This window comes from Tympanuchus pallidicinctus, unplaced genomic scaffold (genome assembly GCF_026119805.1).
Source record: "Tympanuchus pallidicinctus isolate F22 unplaced genomic scaffold, pur_lepc_1.0 scaffold13, whole genome shotgun sequence".
Taxonomy (NCBI): domain Eukaryota; kingdom Metazoa; phylum Chordata; class Aves; order Galliformes; family Phasianidae; genus Tympanuchus; species Tympanuchus pallidicinctus.
Genome location: NW_026294648.1, coordinates 1,102,433 through 1,122,867, shown reverse-complemented (window position 1 = coordinate 1,122,867; position 20,435 = coordinate 1,102,433). Strand labels below are relative to the sequence as shown.

Here is a 20,435-nt window from a genome sequence, read left to right as displayed (position 1 = left end):
GCTCAGTTAGTGGATACTGCAATGTGTCCAAATCAGCTGATTCCTTACTGCTGTGCAGGACAAGGAGAGGTTGCTCCCGTGATAGAAAATGCTGCATTCTTCGCCAGAGATCTCTGTGCCACACAAGCTCAGACACTGCACAGCAATAGACACATCTCATTCACGTGTGCTGACATATTCGGAGGCCACGTGCAGTATCTTTCCAACCACTAAAACACGTCTTTCACTTCTGCGTGTTCTTTGTCATGTCAGCACCAAGTAACCAGAAGCAATTGTTTCCATAGGACAACTAACAGTTCAGGTTTTCACAGCAAACGTGTTAGATGGAGATAATTTGAGTGCAGCTGTATTGAGTGGGTGGGTGCAGGGGGAAAGGTTGAGACCTAAGTAGCGGAAAGCAAAAAGCAGATTGTTGGTGGGTATCTACATCTGCCAACAAGTCGTAGTGTCTGGCCCCACATTCCTGTAGGAGCACTCGGGGTGTCAAACTGCATGTGACAGGAGAAGCCTGCCCGCGGGTAGCGGCATGACATGCTCTGCCTGCTCCTCTTAGTTCTGCTTGAGAAACACCACTAATTCCACAAGGCACAGTCAAAGGTAAGAGGATGGAAGACAGGTCAACACTTATGGAGCAAATCAGACTGTGGAGGAAAGCGGATCGACATAACACGTTGAGATCATCAGGAGCCTGAGCCTGTAAATATTTGCCTGTGGAGCAGGCAGCCCTGTGCCAGAGCCATGTGTGCTTTTTCTAAAGGTCAGCCAGTTGAGGGAGGTGCTGCCAGGCCACTTCTGCCAGCCTTCCTGACTGAGGTCCCAGCATTGTGATGAAGCCAGATCTGGGCCAGGCCACAGGTCTCGGTGCTCACAGCCCCTCTGAATGGGTACCTTGGGAGGGAAGCTGCTGCCTTGGTGACAATTGCGGTGCGATGACAAAAGCCCACATCCAACTCCCATAGAAAACACGCTGATAATGCAGGGAAAGCTGAAGCAGGCAGCTTGGTGCATCAATTCTCCTTTACCCTTTCAGCTCACTGACAGCAGAGGGAGAACAGTGGTTTCTTAATTTTTACAACGTAGCATTTCATTGTTTTATTTTTTGACAAGCATTTATTTCCAGGTACAAAAGTCTCTGCTGTAGGATGACGCTGTATGCAAACACAAAACTGCCCAAATGATCAGTGACAGGTGAATAATCACCCAAATTACAACTGAAGAAGAACTGGAGGGATGAAATGAATGGCCACACTCTAAGACATCTTGGTTTAAATAAATAGATGAACCAAGTTCCACTTAGCCTGCATAAATGAGCTGCTATTCTGCACTGCACGGCATTGAGGAGCACAGACCACACTACAAACAAATGACTATTAAAGGCACTTCAGTGTTAGCAATACGTTGGACTGAACAAACTATGGCTGAAATCTGTCAGAATTGTAATGTATCAGATATGGTAGTTCTGTCAAAACCAAATCTCTGCAAAATTAGGCCAGTTTAGGTGCAATTTAATCTGGGACAAAATGAGAGAAGAAGCTTTCCCAGCACTGAACTACCTCATTGCAAGATTTTTTTTTTGTAAAAAAAAGTGTGTTCAGTCTTTATTTACCAGCCTAATAGCATGCAATAAAAACAAATGCACTATTAAAAAATCAATTCCTGTAAATTTTAAACAACTGGATTTAAAATATCAAGTAGTTTTGCCAAACGATGATGAAATTTGCCTTTTTTTAGCTTTCAGTATTTTTGTTTTGGGCTCAAAGCAAGTATAAGGGCAAATTTCAAAAACACATCAACTTTGCTGATATTATCTTACATCCTTTCCACAGTAAGATTGTTGCTTCTCCCCAGAAGAGAAACCAGCTATTGTAAGAAGTTTATTTCAGTGTGAATGATGTGTTAAAGCCTAGGAATGATGCTCAGTCTTTGGCTTGTTGTGGGCAGTGTGTTTACAGAGTACAGTTTGAAGCATATTTTAGTCCATGGAAGGGTTCCTTTGGTTTCTGAGGCTTTAGGAAAGATTAAGAATTCAAATTTTTGTAATACCCAGCTCCATAGTGGAGAGAGACAAAAAAGTCTTGAAAACTTACCAATGCATCTGCTTTATGCTTTAGCTTCTTAGCTTCTTGCATATAATAATCTGCATTGTGGAGCCTAAAGAGACAAAATCAGTTATTTCAAGTCTTTGTTTTCACACAGTTGGACCAACATTGAGAAAAGTGCTTACTGCTTCCAAGAACAATTTAGATGTATATACCTACTTATCACTTATCCTGATATTAATCTGAAACTGCCATATTAAAAGATTTGATGAGTTACCAGAATGCAAAATAACTAGCTGTGGAAACTGGCCACCCAAAGGAGCCATTAAAGTCTGCTGAACAGAGGAAAAGGAAAAATATTTTAAACTAATTAAAAAAAAATTAAGAAGAATTACTGTGAGCCAACATTCATGATCTGAAAACATTTATCAGCAGAGAGTTCATTAATCAGTGATAACAGTTCATTAGTAAAGTTTAAAACTGTACGTGCCACTGTGCAGTACTGTCCACACAAATGCCCAATGCTACCATAATAATTAAAGATACTTTTCTTTCACTGGGAACTCTACAGAAATCCCAAGTACCCAATATGCAACTAGCACAAAGAGATCTAATAGTACTCACACATCATCAAATGTGATTTTAGGTCTTCTGGACTCAGAATTCCCATTGGAAAGAGTTGGCATTGCAGACCAGACGTCTGTTTCTAGGTGGTTCGTATCAAGAACAGTGTTGGCTGTTGGTGCACTGTGTGTTTCTTCCTCCTAGAAAAACGGACTGCTATTATTTGAATATTCATAATATTCAAATATTATTCATAATTCAAAATTCAAAAAAAGCTAAGGTACATGCATGTTTACCCAACTATGTCCAAGAAACCTCATGAAATCATCTTCCATCCTTTATAACGTGACCCCATTAGATTAATTAGGCATTATGACTCCAGTCCAAGGTGATAGTCAACCTGGACAACACAGTGCTACTGACAACACAATCATTAAAGCCAAGTTGGGCTGCAGGCTGGAAAAAAAACTCAGTATGAGGTGGATCACACTAATGTAACAGTTTTTCTACAGAATTAGTAGATAATTGTAAGGTGGATGAGAAGTCTGCTCAGATTTCAGCAAGGAACAGTTTCCTCATCCTTATTATACTGAACAGAAAAAAGAATGAAAAGGAAAAGTTGGGAGTTGTGACTTTGCATTGACTAAAAATACAAGCATAATAGAAGTATTTAAATCAGGCAATTGCAACTTTCAACCAGATAAACTAAATTACAGATGAATCAAAGAACTGATAAAGAATTCTGGCATATTTTAGAATACAAAAATATTTTAGAAGACAAACATTTTGGGGATCAAGGTAATAGATAAAACAAGGAAAATCCAAATTGGAGGTGCTGGGAGTGAGAGGAAGTGGCCTTGCTCTTTGCATAGCATAGCTTACTTGCTGACACACACAGTTCATTTTGGCACTGGTTTCTCTTGAAGGCATGTATATTACTCTTGCAGCTTGAAGTGGCACGATGATATCAGAAAGCAACAGGGATGAATGAATAAGGTGAAGCGATTTGTCACCTATGTTCCAGTGCAACTTCTGAGTTTTGCTATTACAGTGTATGGCAACAACCTCTCACAAGGTGGCGAACTGTGAAATCACAGAATCACAGAATCACAGAATCACCCGGGTTGGAAGGGACCTCAAGGATCATGTAGTTCCAACCCCCCTGCCTAGCAGGGCCACCAAACATCCACATTTAGACCAGGTTGTCCAGGACCCCGTCCAACCTGGCCTTGAACACATCCAAGGACGGGGCATCCACAACCTCCCTGGGCAGCCCGTTCCAGGGCCTAACTACTCTCCTTGTGAAGAACTTCCCCCTAACATCCAACCTAAATCTTCCCTCCTTCAACTTGGATCCATAAAAAAATGGGGTTACGCGTCCTTTTCTGTGGAAGAATTCTCTCCCTGTCTTTTAATTCTGACAGTCATACGAAGATACGGTTTGATACTAAGAGAGAAGTTTGAAGTTCTAGTCATTTTCTAAAATCAGCCAGAAAACTGAGTTTTCCCTCTTCTCCGTAAAAGCAGAGGACCAACTGACCAAGTGAAATGTTACTTCTTTCTTTTTTTTAAAGTCAATTTGCTATGCAGCTGCTAGCTTTATTTTAATGTACAAATGTTTATTTTTCATGTACATTTAGTATGAAATCATCTAAATCTGGTGAAAGGCAAGAAAGTACTGTCTATGTAAAAATGTTTAGTGGCGAGCTGGTTCTAACAGAATGATGTTTTTACTGGAAAACTAATCACTGTTTGCATGATCTTCAAAAGCCCAGTACAAGATTTATGAAGATGAGGTGCAAATACGCCTTACTTCTAGAAACTGGGAGCCTGCAAACCTGTGAGAAGACATTTTAGTTTTCAGTGTGCTATGGGCAGTTAGATTTTTACTGTGTGTTTAGTTTAGTCCATAAGATTTGGCATACCTTAAGTTTGCTTCAGAATTTGTAGTAATTATTAATGTTAAAGTTACCAGTATTCTTGATGCTTTATTTGAAAACGGTGCATGTTGTATCTGCAATTGGGAATGGGACAAAGTCTGTCCTCTGAAGGTCAGGGAGTTGCAGGGAACGATACACTATGTGAAGCAGATGCCTAACGCTGACCTAAAGATGGAACTTGCAAGAGTCATTTATTCACAGCTCTGCATGGATCCATGCCTTGCTGCTCTAGAGTGGGGCTACGTAAGGATTTAAGGATAAATACTAGAGAAAAATAAATAAAGAAACAAAACCCAGAATAAAGGTAATTTTATCTTGTCCATTTCCAGCAACTGAGGTCTTGTTACTTACACAGATTCCTTTGGGGTTAGAAGAAGATTTATTTTCATTCTTTCTGTGTTTAGAAACCGAGGAGGAAGAGCTGCTGGTCTGAGGGGTGTTGGTGACGTTGGTTTCTTGGCTGAAGGAGCTGTTGTCAGTGCTGTGCCGACGGTGCACAGGCTCGTCCAACAGGGGGGATAATGGAGGAGGGAAGAGCTTCTCTTCTCTTTTCTTCGCCATCTTCTTCACCGAGTTACTGCTGCTCCTGGGACACGGATAAGAATCAGTTGCATGTCAAGAACCACAGTTTCTCCTCCATAGTACAAAGCTCCAGATTTTACTTAATGAAAACCCTTAAATATGTGCTGTGATCCCCCAAGTCCTACGAGCTAAGTCAAAAGGAGACAGGCAGTGAAAACAGAAGAGCTATCCCTGCTGTTTCAAAGGCCACGAAAACCTCCTGCTTTGGAGGACAACTTGCAGTGCATTAGTATAAATTGCATCCACTTTAAATGCTAATTTGAGTCAGTCTTAATTTGAGAGTCATAGAGGTTCTGACTCAGCAAAGTGCTGAAAAGTTTTATGCACAGAGGTTAGTATACTTGACACCAAGTATGGCTATTTATGTATTTAACATTAAGCATCTTTTAAAGAGGTAGATTAGGGCTCACATAAGCAACCTCTGCAAAAACGCATAATAGCACACGCCATGTGAACAAAAATAATTCTCCATAACAACTACAAAACGATAACTGTAACAATAATAAGATAATGATTATTTGACCTCTAGAATAAAACCAATGTTCAACACTATATTAAAATGATACATTGTTGCTGGCAAAAGCCCTTGAGCAGATATTGGTTGATGAAGTGGAGGTGATTCAGAAAATGAATGTGGTTTTGACATGAAAGCTCAAGTAATATGATAATCTATTGTCTGTTTTATGTACAGAAATTGTTAGCTGGCTACAAAAGGCAGCTGTGATACATGGTAAAAACAGCAACAAAAAAAACCATGCTAGACTTTTCTTCCCTCAAATCCATCAAGAAAAAAAAAACAACAAACAACACAGCACCATAGCGACTGTTTAACATATTAATCTACTCATAGATTTTTGTATTAGGTACTGCTCTAACTCAGTCAATGAAGATAACCTGAATTTTAATCTTTTGTTGGACATCTAATAGCGCAGTACACAATCATTCACTTTTCATGATTATTGACTAACATTTCAATAACAAATTAAGTCAACAAGAATTTATGTTTCATTCCTAGATGCTTTCAGTCAGTGTCAGGAATTATAGATTTACTTTGCTTTAAAGTAACAAGCAAAAGAGAAGAATCAACCCATGTTTCCCCACTTCTTATTTGACATGCAGTCTAGACTTTTTTGCATTTTCAGTATCTACACCTGCTTCGGTCTGTCCCCCTACTTTGGGCCTTTGGCAGTACAAAAATATTTCAGCCTCTCTGTTTTCACAACAGAGCGATATCAAATGAAACCCCTATGCTTCAGGTTTTATAGCTCTTCTACTCAAAACTCTTTGAGTTCAACTGAAGCAGAGTTTAAAATAACTTATTTGAAATTCTGTAATATTAAAGATCTTCAGACTGAAGAAATAAAATCAGCACAGAATTTATATCGCCTTGCAGCAGGGCAGGTATGGATGTTCTCCTGCTTGGAAAACACATGGGCCTAAAGATCAAAGGAAAGCAATCAGATCAGAGGAGATGGGCAATTCTTTGAGAAGACATTTTATGCACATGTGGTCCTGCAAATGTACTCCAAAAAGTTCTCATTCAAAGCCCCATCTGCTAGCTTTCTTACCACCAAAGGGTATTTTGGAACTCAGACAAGTCACCATTGCTATAGTAAAATAACACTCTGAACTTTTTCCAGAGGAAAATTTTCCAAAAGAAAGCAAATGCTTCTCCAAGAAAGCATACATGCATTATTGAATTGTTCAGAGGAAAAACAGACACAACTAATGAAAAACCCAAGAGCAGAACTGAAATCTTCTGCCTCCCAAGCCAGTGGGCTGCCCTGAGCATGGTGTTCAGTGGGTCTGTCTAACAAATGTATATGGAAGGGAGCACAGAGTGATGTGGTTCTAATTACCCTGCACAAAGAGGAGTGTGAAGCTCTTTCACTCTGGTACAGCTTTGGGAAGGGAGCAGCAACTGAGCCTTACAGATCTACCTCAAGAGTGCCCCAAGGAAAATGGAAGGTGAGTGACTGGCTAATTTCACAGTAGAAACCACTAGTGAGGTTTCTCAGTACATCTTTGCCTGTTTCCAGGCCTAAAGCAAGACTCTGGCACTTGCATGGGGCACCGCACCGCACATGCACAGCAAGTGAAACATTTCTCAGTTGCTACTTGGAGATGGGGGGATTAAGAGAATAGCACAAGAAAAAAATGAAGAAAGTTGCAAGTTCCACAGTAGAAGTACCTTCTCTAAATGAGGCTCTGAGCAACTTAGTCATGGTGTAGATGTCCCTGTTCATTGCAGGGGAGTTGGACTATATGACCTTTAAGGGTTCCCTTCCAACCCAAGCGATTCTATGATTCTCTGATTCTATATATATATTCCAGAAGAGAGATTATATTCAGAGATCTGACACCCCTTTCGGACACAACTCAAAGCTTTGTTCACTTCAGCTTTGCATTCAAGCACAGGATGGAACAACCCAAGATGCAGAATTCATTCTGTGGTGAGAAAATATAACTACAACTGAAAGGGCACTTGAGGATCTATTTTTTCTGCATGACAAAAATCCAAAACCCAATGACAATACTTAATATAGTTTTTTCCTGGTTGCCGACTTAATCCTGTACATTTACAGGATTCACGGGAATTACACTGATTATTTAGCAATGTTACCTCCCTCAGATTTACACCAAAGCATTTATGTGAACAATAACCTCAATGAAATAGGTTGTTACCAGCCGTTAACCAGATTATCGCTTTGCTTTGGACTGTTAATGGGCTAAGAAACTAGTCTTTGATTGCAGTAATCACTAATTCTGAATGAATTTATTGCAATAATTACCAAGACTCAACGGTTTAATTGGCTGACATGATTATTAGTTAAACTATATTTAAAATCGAGGGAGAAGCACAATAAAAGTGCAAAGAAAAAACCACCAGCAGAACTGATGGTCTTCCAGCTGCAGTTTAATCTCTGTGTCGGAAAAGGCCAATTATCAAGGAACAAGAGGACTCCCGTCTGCTTTTTTTTTCTTTTTTTTTTCAGCCTATTTCTTTTAGGGCAGAAAGCAAGCAAGCAGTGAACAAGAGGTCAGTGTGTGAAGGAGAGAGAATTTCCATCTTCTCTAACAATTCATTCTGCTTTCCTTTACCCTTTCTTTAACTACTCCTTGTGGTATGTGGTTGTAGCTCTGGCCTATTAGTGAGACAAAAGCCATTGTCTGCGCCAATCACTTGGCTTTCCTTTGCCTCTACACTCCTTGTCCACAAAGAAATGCTGCACATTGACGGTGTATCTGATCTTCTGCAGGGGGTTAGCAGGGAAAGGTCGCTCTAGCATTAGCTTGGGCCGTATGGCAGCGTACTGAATGAAGCTGAAGTCGTTGTCAGATGTAGAAGGTTGCCTCTGCCATGAATGAACTGCAACGAATGCCGTTGTGACTACCCAAGGGATCCACTAATATATGTTGTGAAGTACAGGTGCGTATTTAGTTAAAGGTCAAACAAAAGTGAACAGGAAATCTTGAAAATCAGCCTAGCTAGATGGCAGGCATGCTTCCCCAGTATGATTCTAGTCTGATTTCAGACTCGTAGTTTGCATCAGCACATAACTCTCTGTATTATTACAAACTGCCAAATGTTGTCAAATAGTGCTCTGTCTGGATTGTATCTACTGATCAGGTATTCAGACACAAATGGTATTCAGCAGCACACAGAATTAATGCTTAAATTAAAATTGCTCTGGCAATCAAGTAAATACAAAAGCAATTCTCTGCTGCAAAGTGGGCAACTGATCTGACAAAAACAGCCTCACAGCAGTGTTTCAAGCAATTACTATGAATTACTTGGACATAAAATAGTATCCTTTATTCCTTCATATGCTTTGAAATATTAGGAATGAGGAAAATACCATGATGATTGTTTGAACAATTTTATTTTGAGTGTCACATCAGATTTATGAAAAAGCATGAGCCCCTGACTGTGTGAGGGAAGGAACAAGAAATAACTAGTTGCTTGTACAATGACTACATAAAACAAAATTGTTATCCAGTTGTCAAATGGAGTTCATAACTGACCATCTGAAATTTCTACACTAAAATTGTACGTGTAGTTATAGGAACTGGTAGGAATTAGGCACATGATTGTCCACATTAGACATGTAATACTTCGCTTAAATGTGCATCCTTGCAGCTTACTGAGCCCACACACTTAGGAACAGGTTATGAAAGATATTTAAATACCTAACACACATATAGTCAGCTAGTAGGAGCTACAAAAGCATAGGTGTGACTGTCTTCACCCAGTTTCTTCCCGAATGCCTCCTTATTTTACTCCAGAGTTCATGGTCTTTTGGACAAAACATTTCTGCATCTATAAAAAACCCAATGAGAGTCTCTGAAGTCTGCCTTGGTATGCTTGGTTTGTTGGCACAGAGAGCCAAAAATGTTCTAACTGTAGAGATGTACAGTTTTTCCCAAGAGAGAGCACCCACCATGAGACATTGCACCTTCATGGATGAACAGCATTGTCCGCTCTAGCCAAATCATCCTTATTTCTAATAGTCCTCGTATAGACAGCTCTGAATGAAAACGAAGGATTTTTGGAAGCGAGGAAGGTTTAAACAGCAAAGCCTTTCTTTCAGCCTTTCATCACTGAAGTGTTATTTTCCCCCATGCCTTTGAACAGTGCATAGTTTTAGCCTCTCCTTTCTTCTGCCTCCCCTTAAAATTCTGCTTAACCCTGTGGAACACAGAGCTATTTCTGATTGCTTAAAAACAACCTGGGGCTCTCCAGAAATTTGTTGTCATGCAGTTCAGTCAGCTCCCTAATCTATTGGGAAATATGTTGATCTGTATTCAGAGACATATCAGATAGAGTTGGAGACTTGAATTATCAAATAATATTGCATTTGTTTTAAATGAACTCAAAATACACTAATAATAAATGTTGTGTGATCCAGGTCTCTGCAGCTGAAGTCAGAACGTTTTGTTTCAAAACTTGAGGCAGATGAGATGAAAGATAGCATATGGAAATAACTACTGATGGACACAACCAAATAGAAATAACTACCGATGGACACAATCATATTTTTACAGAGAATATCAAAGGCTAGAAAGCTCTGAGGAGCCAAGTTAATGATCTGGAAAACAAGCTCAAATTAAGAAACATCAGGTTGGGGGTGGACCCTTTGGGTTTGCTGAAGACAAAAATAGAAAGATTTTTATAATGGATTGTGGAGGTGTTGGGGATGGATAATCCTTATTCTCTCTGCAATATATTTGTACTCATATTTCTAGCAATGACAGTCAGGCAACACCCATCATGATGTTTATCAAATGTGCAACATATTACAGATCACTCTGTTACTTTCAAATCATCTGCCTTTTCCAGTCTCCAACTGATATTTTCAGTGGTACAATGAGGGGTTAGCTCAAGGACTGAAGTTCATCTATAATTACACTGGTATAAACAAAATAATGCTCAACCTTCTTTATGGGATTTAAAATCTGTGCACTGTCTCATAAATGATTTTTGAACTTTCTCTAAAGTTAGATACGAAAACAGTCGAATTGTTTTCAGAAGCACATTGTGCATTTGATTCTTTGCTTGTCCTACTGGGAAGCAGAGAGCAATGCCTCATTTCAAAAGAAAAAAAAAGCACAAAAATTGATGACAGAAGGGAATTGGGTTATTTGGTTATTTATAGAACGTTAATCTTCTGATTATTATAATCAGAATCATTATTTATGTGGTGCCTGTTTGATGAAACACTCCAGCCATCTCTCAAAGACACTGAAAGGCACAAACGACTTGATTATGTCTGCTGAAACACAATGCATGTGTCTGAATCACTTAGGCTCTCACCTCTGGCATTTCTGTATACACAAAGTATAAGAGCCACTGAAATGAATGGCAAAGTCATTATTTCATTCAAGAAAACTGAGAATAATCTCTTAAGAAAACAACTCAAAAACTATTTTCTAGTCAACCAAATAGAACCCATTCTGGCTCTACTGTGGTGAAGGATGATGGAGGCAAGAAAAAACCTTTAAAGAGTGTGGTTCTGTGGTTCTGTGAAATGCAATATGGTGAAAGAAGAGTAACTCTGGGCTGTGGTGGGACTCTGATTTCCTGTGGCCCATGAGAAGACTGACTGATCATCCAAAATCACATGGACCCTCTTTCTCTGGGATGGGAATAGTGATGCTACTTACGCTTGCCCATTTGGCTCTACAGCAAATACATTGGTTGAATGATACTGTGAAATCCCTCTTGAATGTTATGAGAGAAAAAGAACTTACTCTTTAGTGCTGGTTAATCTGTGATTCGGTATTGGAGAGATACAAGGTGGGAGCAAGCATGAAGCTGAAGGGTCCTCCAGGCGCTGCTTCTTGGTTTCAACAAAGGTTTCCAGGTTTTCCGACTGTTTTAACAAAAAATGTACAACTTGAAAAATCAAGCATCTACACACATTACGAGCTGCTCAGGAATCTCAGTATATTTTCTGTACTGTAGCAGTGGTTGAAATACTGGCCTAAGAGAAGTCACCTGAAATCAGAGCTAAACATGCTCCAGACACATGACAAGTTATATAACCAGTGACATAGCCAGTCAATTAGGAAGCAAAATACCTCATATGCCATAGTTATCTTCTTCAGCGCACTGGAATGTAATTAATAATTCAGATGGACTGACTTGATAGCACCAAATCTTACTCAAGTATGCAGCTTTTATTCATTTACTTAATGGAAGTCCAAGGGTAAAGTTCCTTGAGTAAGTATTTCTCTCAGGACTTAAAGACTGCTACTCTAAGGATGCAGTCATTAACAGTGATAGCTGGTGTGAAATTTGCTTTGGAAGATTCCGTGGTGCATGACTTCTGTGCCTGAACTGGGTCGATACAAGCAAAGCTGATTATTGCTCTATCACTGGAACCTTCATAGCATTCTTCAAGCCTGCTGGCATACGGCTAAAATAAATCTTTTATTAGCACGATTCAGAATCCAAATCTGGCTCTTCCTACTCTACTTTAACTGTTAATGCCATTGTAATTTGTTTGTTTCCTCTTGGGTAGAGATGAACAATCATCAAGAAGCTGAACAGGCTGTTTCAGAGTGTAGCTTACGTTTGTGCAATCCCAGAGTGAGACACCTCACAATGTTCCTTTGTGATTCACAATTCCAGCTAATGAAATTCTGTGGTTCCATTTTATTTGCTTTCCCTGGGAGCACTGAGTCAAGTTGTCAGTACTCTTGTTTTAGCCATCATACTGACACTCCACCGTGACCTAGCACAAACTCTTTTTTTTTTTTTTCTCTTTTTTTCTTTTTTCCCTGTTTAATTAATATACACCCTATTGGACATACATATAAACACTGACATTTATACATCCCTTTTCTCTTTATTCCTTTCTCCTTCCTTTTTACCTCTCTGCCTTTCGGGTACAGCTAGAATATACATGGAATAAAAACCTGCTGAGTTTGCTTGTGATTATTTCCACTTAATTCAACAGGGAAGGAGCCAGTGCAGTGACTCATGTAGGCAGGGTGCAGACCCTGTGTCTGCCTGGCATTGTCTGTGTTTTTCACGTATTAACTCTCTTGTATGGCTGGACGGCTCAAATGCAGCATTTCAATGTGGTTCAGAAGTCCACTGGAACAGACAGCTGAAGTCACATTCATAATGATTTAGAAAATCTGGGGTATAAAACATATGCAGTGATAACTTCTCACAAGGAGACCAGAGCACAGACATTTTAGTTGGAAAAAAAACCAAACCAAACCAAAAACAGAAAACCAACAACTACAAAAAATCATTTATGATATAAAACTCCTGTTTCTTTTCTGAGAACACATTTAGTTTGAAGAGCACTGTCATATCCTACAAGATAGGATACCCTTGGGCATAAATAACATAAACACATGATAAAACATAATGCCTTAAGTCAAAACATATTTGCTTTTCCAGGTAGCTGCATACACAGAGCAGCTAGTTAAGCAAATGACATGTCTGTGAATTACATTCATTGGTGTAACAAAAAGATATAAAGACTAAATTCACCATGAGCACAAGCAAGCACCATTTCATAGACTTTAATGAAGTTATGCTTGTTTAAGCAAGTGGTGAAAATGCATTAATTCTGCCAACGATAAAACTTGCCTTCCAAACAGAAGTCACGTTTTCTGAATATGGATGAGCCCTTAGCACTTGTCATGGGGAGTCCTTCTGCAGATTGCAGAACACTGCAAATTAGCATGCAAAGAGCAAACACAGTGAAAAAAGCTGGTACGATAAACCTAAGAAAAACACCAACCAACTTTGTTCATAGATTTTGAAAAGTGATGTCCATTTTCCTTTTTACTGATTTCTTACATTAATTTGTAATGTACAGGTAAATGTTTGTCTTCTGCAAAAATAATAAAACCTTAGTGGTACCATGTCTCCTTACAGCCCTGCTGCAGGTCAGCGAGGAGTCAGTGATTGCTGTCCTAACCTCAAGGATGCACAGAAATAGTGTTTTCTCCTGAATGATGAAAATTACTTACCTTGTGTTTCCTTTTGGATTTTGTGGATGTTTTCTCAGCTGCTGGGGTAGGGGACTCTCGAGATGGTCGTCTGTGTTTCACATTTGCCTCTCTTGGTTCAGTTTTCACAGATGTGGTCTCAAAAGGCTCTTGCCCAGGTATCCTGGAGAGTAAACTGAGGTCTATTTTCACCCAAAGAGATTTGAGTTCTTCATATTCTCTCAGTGGGGACAGCAGTTCATTTTGAACAATTGGGATAGGAGAAAAGAGCTGCTCCTCCAAGTCATTGCTGGTCTGGTCGATGGATGTGTTGCTGCCATTGCTAGTTAAGCTACTTACACTGAGGATGTTACTGCCAGAGTCCTTCACTTTGATGCCGTTGGCCGGTCCACTACAAGCTGGCAATATCTTAGCCTGCAGGCTCTCCTCCTGATCTGTATTTGAGTCAGAAGTAGATGAATCAGTTTCAATAAATTCCCGGGACTTGGGGACAATTTTGCTGGGGCCTCTGTACTTTTTCTTCTCCGAAGTGAGACCTGTGCTCGTTCGAGGTTCCTTCCTTGGGGCGGTCTTGCCAACTGCTGCTTTAGTTCGAACCTTTGGCTGCTCAGGGGGTTCCTGTGTGTCTTTTTCTTTGGGAGTGTTGCTGGTATTATTTGGTTTGGGCCAGTTATATTCTTCTACACTGGAAGTCCTTTCTACCTTTTTGGGTTGCTTTTTCCCAGTAGTCCTTTGTGCAACTGGCTCATTATGAGCTGGCGACTTCTGCTTGGAGCTTTTTGCCTCTGGGGTTTTCTGGGCAACCCGTGGTTTGGCTTTCTCACGGATGGGACTGAGGATCGCCCGGTCTTTGGAATCGGTTGGGGGCAGGCTGTTGCTGAGCTTCCCTTTGTTTTGTCCTTCAGCCTGCTGGCTGCTCTGCGGCTGGGAGCTGGTCTCACTGTGAGGCTCATTTTGATTGCTGATGATGGTCTTGTTGTGGGGGTTCACTTTATTCAGCCACTTATCCAGCTGCCATTTGTTTGTTGAGGGGGGTTCAGGCTGCAGTGTGAAAAACAAGGAGCAAGTCTCAGACAGAAGCAAAGCCTTTCCCTTTAAGTGAGGATGTTTTTAATGCACCTTTTTATTTCAGTCAACTAGTGGTGACTGCTAGTTTTATGGGAGCATTTATGGAGTATTTACGGTTAATTAGGCTTCCTTATCTGGTTTACAATGTGGCCCTGGAGAAATTTAATACAACTAAAAAGTTTAGCTGGTCCCTGAAGATACAGTTTCGTCACGTTGCCTTTCCTTAGCCCCAGCTGAATACTGTGTCAATAAAATCTTCTCTAGCTACTGGCAGAAATCTAAATATTTCTTTAAAGCAATTCAAATGTAGGCCAGAAGGATTCTTCCAAAAGCTAGAATGAGTATGTGGGTCATACAAGCAAAACTGTAAAGGGAGAAAAAAAGTCAACAGCATCAAACTGCATAGAGCTCTGACATTTTCCACCCTCTAAGCTCCTGCCAGGGAGATGCTGCGAGCATGGCCGTACCTCTGGTGTGGCACTGCGTGACTCCTCGTTGCAGTCGCTGTCACTGGAGCTGCTCTCGCTGTCGGAGTCGGACTCAGAGCTGCTCTCGGACTCACTGGAGCTCCCGGAGCCACCGCTGGAATGGGCTAAGCCAGCTGCGTGTGCCACTGACACCGGCAGGCCGCTGTGGGGAGAAGATCCCCTCTGGTTAGTATGCTGCTTGTCAACCAGATTTTAAAGTCTTGGGTCGAGGGAGGCACCCAAAGAATTCTGCTCACACCAACTGTCCTCAGCATCGTCTCCTGCTCTCTCAGTGCAGACCCAATGGACTCTCCAGCAGCCATGTCTCCAAGTAGGGACCAAGGAGATGGCTGGCCTTACGCTCCTTGTGGAACACTGATAGTGGTGTTAATACCATCATGACCATCATCGCCACCCTCAAGCGAGAAACGCTTTAGGATCTTCAGCCTATTAGCCCAATAATTGCAAAATCTAATAATCACACAAATAATTTATTAATGAAATCACGCTTTCCACGTTTTTTTGCTGGTTCATTTATAATTTATGATCAAGGAAAGGACAGTAGGCAACTAATATTGGCCAGAGCATTTTAAAAATTAATTTTAATGAATATTTTTGCACTGTAGTGTATGAAAGCTACCTACTTTGACAACTCTCCAAGGAGTGCCCAAGAATTTTTTATTTATAGCTGTTTGTTTTTTTTTTTCTCTCAGAAGAAAGATTGCTTTATGATAATTTCGTGAAAAAATTGTGCTCAAACCAAAAGTAAGTCTCCGTGAAATCTATTTTTTCTGTGTGTTCAGCTGTCCTTCTCCTAAAGATTTATTTATTAGCAGTGCGCCATGTCTCATTGTTTTTCCTCAGCATTTATTTCTATACTTAGAGTCTGGATGACCCCAGTTTTTAGAGCTGCAGTCGGAGTCTTTATACACTCACCTTTATTTTATTTTATTTTGCCAGAGTGATAACCATAACGTTTTATGCCACTTCAGCTGATCTATACAGAGACTTTTTGATGATTGATTTTAAATTTGTGAAGCTGGCAAAGCAAAGTGTTTGAAAATTGACACCATTTGCTAGTATTCTTATGGATATTCAATATCTCACTTTAATATATCATCTGTTGTGTGTTTCCCATATTGAGTGATCCATGAAAGCCCTGAAGTTATAACACTTTTTCCCTTCATTGCTATCTGCTTTTCTACTGTTCTCAGAAGGATTCACATAAGCCAAGCACACGCGCTCCTTCACCTTTCAAGCTGAGATTCCATGCGCATCAAGATGCCCTCTTAAATAACACTGTAAGCAAGCAAATGGGAGCTGGAAAAGCCAGAAAGAACTGATGTTTGATCCTGCTCCACTACAGTCCTCTGAAGTATTGCCATTGGCTTCCATGACAATAATATATGGTCTTTAATCTCTTTCTTTAGCTAAGCTACTTTCTCTCTCTCCCCCCTTGTTGGTAAAGCGATCCCTCGCGCTGCGGTTGGTCACATAACTGCCTCTTTGAGCATTGCAAGGGCCCTGCGGTGCCCATTCACAAAAGCAGCTTGGTGCTGCAGGGTGCATTAATGAAACAAAATTACTCACTTGGGTAATTGCAACAGATCACTAACTTAGTTGCTTCTTAACTGCATATACTTTTCTTTTTTTAGAGGCTCTTCATTCAACAGAGTCTGAAGATTTAGTTCCCAAATTTCAATGGGACGTAACAGTGAAATCCGAGGGCCACCACTGCTTCATATAATTAAACATTAGTAAATTTAAAAAAAAAAAAAAAGTCTTAGAATTTATATTTCAAGTTTTAGAAACCATTTCAGCTTTGTTTTTTAATTTTTTTAATTCCTTTTTTTATTTAACCCTCCCATTCAGTAAAGCCCAAGAAAATGTAGGGAAGGTATTTATTTATTTATTTCCAGTAAACAGAACAGTGGAGTAAAATTGAGTTTCACTTTCAATATCTATCTTGTAATTCTGGTCTCAGATTTTCTATTTTGAAAACACTGAAAGTAGATGAAAACTGAGTTTTCCTATTTTATTACAATTGTCTGCAAGAAGGAGTAAGAATAATACAAAGAAATACTCAAGGATTTCCAAACTGATAGGAATATGCTTCACTTCTATTCTAAAATACCAGAATGGAACACCAACCTTAAAACAATATGCCATTCACTGCTATCAGAACAAACAATTTTGATTCAGCCACCTGCAGAGATTGAATGCACCTTTGTAGCAGGACACATAAACCTGCACCAGCCTCTTGTGGTGACAAATCACCTTTTCTGGGAGTAGTTTTGCAATGCAACCCCCCATACACAGGCACCTATGTGGGTCTGCTCACGCCTAGTTGTGCAGACATGCCTAAAAAAATCCTCTGTTGTCAGTGATTGCAAACGTGCTCTCATTAAGATCACTGATTTAAACAACATCCCCTCTTAGAATGGATCAAAGAAGAAAAGGGCAGTACTTCAGCAGCTAAGGCCCAGACCTCTCCAGCCTTTAATTACAACTTATATCTTTTAGCACTCTGGAAGAGAATTGGCATTGTAGCTGGGATTTGCTTACAGAAAACACCAGGAGCTGTACTGCAGCAGATTGTGCTGTCTGACAAAGAGCTCAGAGGGCAAGACTAAAATCTTGGGAATAGATGGCAGCTCCAGCCAGGCCTTATTTTCTATTTTTCTGCACACTACCATCAGAAAAAGTTATCATATGCCAAGTGTTACTGAATAACATAGCTCTGCAAGGAACCAGACAGACTCAAAATAATGTTTTTCATACAAAGCACAGTGAGGTCATATTTGTCTTTCATCTGGGATAATAAAATTATGCCATGGCTACATCAGGCAGCTTCATGCTGAAGGCGTTATTGTTAATCAACATTTTTAAGCAGAAGCACTCACATTTCGTCATGTAGTTTGAGTTGGGAGCAACACTGTTTGCATGCATTGCAAAGCAACCGGATGATACCCCAAGTGCCTTTCCTAGCATCTCACAGCACTAAAGACAGAAAGTTCCTGCATAAAGCTACTTGCACAATCAGATTCTAATAGTGCTATTCACACATAACAGCAGAACAGAAGAAAATGTACAAAACTTTCACATAAAAAATGGAAAAAAAAAAAGCATCCTTGTCTTCTCTCTTAGTATAGAGAATTCTGTTTTGTTGTTGTTTAATCTTCTAGTTCAGAACAACTGCTTGCTTTGCACGTTTCCCAATCACTTCCTCAGCTTTAAAGTTACTACACCACTTGCTTTAAGAGATGCTCTGATAGATTCTGCAAATGTGCATTCAAGCAGCTGTTATACAAATAAACTGAGCTTCTTCACAGAAGTATCAACTACATGAACTCAAGGTTGCCTCTGTAAAAGACTTTCAAAGCAAGCTTTGTTGTGTTGCTAAGATCCAGACAAGGAATGCCAGCCTGGACGAGGTTTAAAATGGATATAAAGCATTTTATCATCAGACACAAGTCCTCAGAGTGACTAAAGAGGGCAGGAAACACTGGTATTTGAAACTCTTGAATTTTTATTTCCCTGCAGGAGGTGAACACTCATATTGCTCCTCAGTGTTTGAGTGGACAATGTTTTTATTTCATTTGAACTGAAAAAAAAAAAAAATTAATAAAAACAATGCTGCACAATGGAACACAGTATTGTTTGAGTAAATAACACTTACAAGAAAGCCAGTTCATTATTATCACTTGAGATTGGAGACCTCTACTGAGGCCAGTGACCTGCTGTGCTGGGAGCTATGTAAATACATGATGAGACACAATCTTTGGGCCAAAGAGCTTGCAATCCAAACACACAAAGCAAACATTAGAGGTATTACGATCCTCCTCATACTCAGTTCAGGCCTCACAAACTCCATGCACGGCCCCTCTGCAATAATGGAAACATCAGTTTTTTTCCCCCTTCACATTTTGTGCTCCACATTTTCCAGGCCCTATGTTCAGTGCTTCAGATGAATGCTGCAGGGCAGTCAGACACGTTCTGCCCTGGTCAAGAGCTGTGACCATGACAATCCTCCTTGGGAGAAAAAAAAAATAGACTTGTAACTCAGCAATGAGGCTCTCCATTCCTCAGAGCAGCTGGGTTAACGTCTGCTTACCCCCCTCCAAAGTCACTGTTCCTGTGGCATGATGATGGGAGATGCTGGAATGAAACCCACTGCAAATGGAAGGAGAACCAAAACTCCATCTTTTGCAAAGGTCACTGCAATAACGTCTCTAACTGCCTGCTGGTAAGCATTTCAGGTTGCCTTCCTGCTATCAGGTAATGAAGCAGACAGAACAGACTTACACATCGAAAATTAATTTGGAAGGAAGCTCATCTGCAGCACTCCCATCTATTTCCCTTCTGCTTTTGTAGCACATAGCACTTCCCCTGGCAGCACAATGGTGCACAGTGTGGGTACAAAGCATGAGATGAGAAACATCTTGAGGGAGAGGACAAACACCAGCATCACCAGTACCTGGCAGCATTTTTCAGCACATTTGAGATCAAACTTGAACTACATATAGAGCAGCTGAGACTTGCAGGTGTGTGGCATCTGTCAAGAGCAGGCAGTGGAGTCAGCTGCTGGTGGTTGATAGCAGGGAATTGCAGTCAGGCTCTCAGGCACACCAGTAGTCTTTCACTCAGTGTGGCGAACTGCTACAGTTTGATTTGCCTAAATTTAAATGTTTTCCTTCAGCTTTTCTGGTGTGTTTATTTACTTTTTGTCTCTTTGGTTGGTTTTGACTCAGGAGATCCCTTTCCAGAGCTAGCGAAAGCAGATCTAGCATTAGTATGTGTCTGGATTACTACATTGCCTAGAGAAGTGAAGACCCAACATACACCTTACACTTTGTTACAGTTCTCATCAGTACTATTATTACTATATTTTCTACACATCATTTACTGTAATGATGTAATAAATGGCTTATGAGATTAGATGTGGTAGTTAGAATAAAAATAATTTGAATTACTAAAGATCATTAACCTCCAATAGGAAAAATAATAAACAATTTACCCTGTAAATATGTATGTAAAAAAAAAAAAAAGAGAAGCTGTGAAAAGAATCCAGACTATTGCAGTAAAACTCATGAAGGAAGAAAAATTCCTAACAAATCCTTAGATATCTCCTCGAACTTTTCACCAATTAGTTGCAGTCATGCTAATTGCTGTGAAGAGGATTTGGCAAATTGATGGTGCCATCCAGCAATAGCTTTATTCATTCCAACCAATCATGATGAATTGGACTCTTGTTCCTTTGCTCTGCCCAAAAATCAAAATGTAAACTTTGAGAAAGCAGC

General features: G+C 40.0%; 1 protein-coding gene across 2 annotated transcripts in view; it reads right to left on the bottom strand.

Moving 5' to 3' along the window:
* The window catches only part of AFF2 (ALF transcription elongation factor 2), a 342,722-nt gene that overhangs the window by 25,021 nt on the left and 297,266 nt on the right, over window positions 1-20,435 (bottom strand). For both annotated transcript variants that reach the window (XM_052673659.1, XM_052673658.1), the window contains exons 10-15: window positions 15,136-15,298; window positions 13,622-14,641; window positions 11,378-11,499; window positions 4,895-5,129; window positions 2,664-2,803; window positions 2,088-2,151 (exon numbers count right to left, since the gene is read on the bottom strand). In XM_052673659.1, coding sequence (XP_052529619.1) covers window positions 2,088-2,151; window positions 2,664-2,803; window positions 4,895-5,129; window positions 11,378-11,499; window positions 13,622-14,641; window positions 15,136-15,298 — 1,744 coding nt within the window. The remainder of the gene's footprint in view (window positions 1-2,087; window positions 2,152-2,663; window positions 2,804-4,894; window positions 5,130-11,377; window positions 11,500-13,621; window positions 14,642-15,135; window positions 15,299-20,435) is intronic.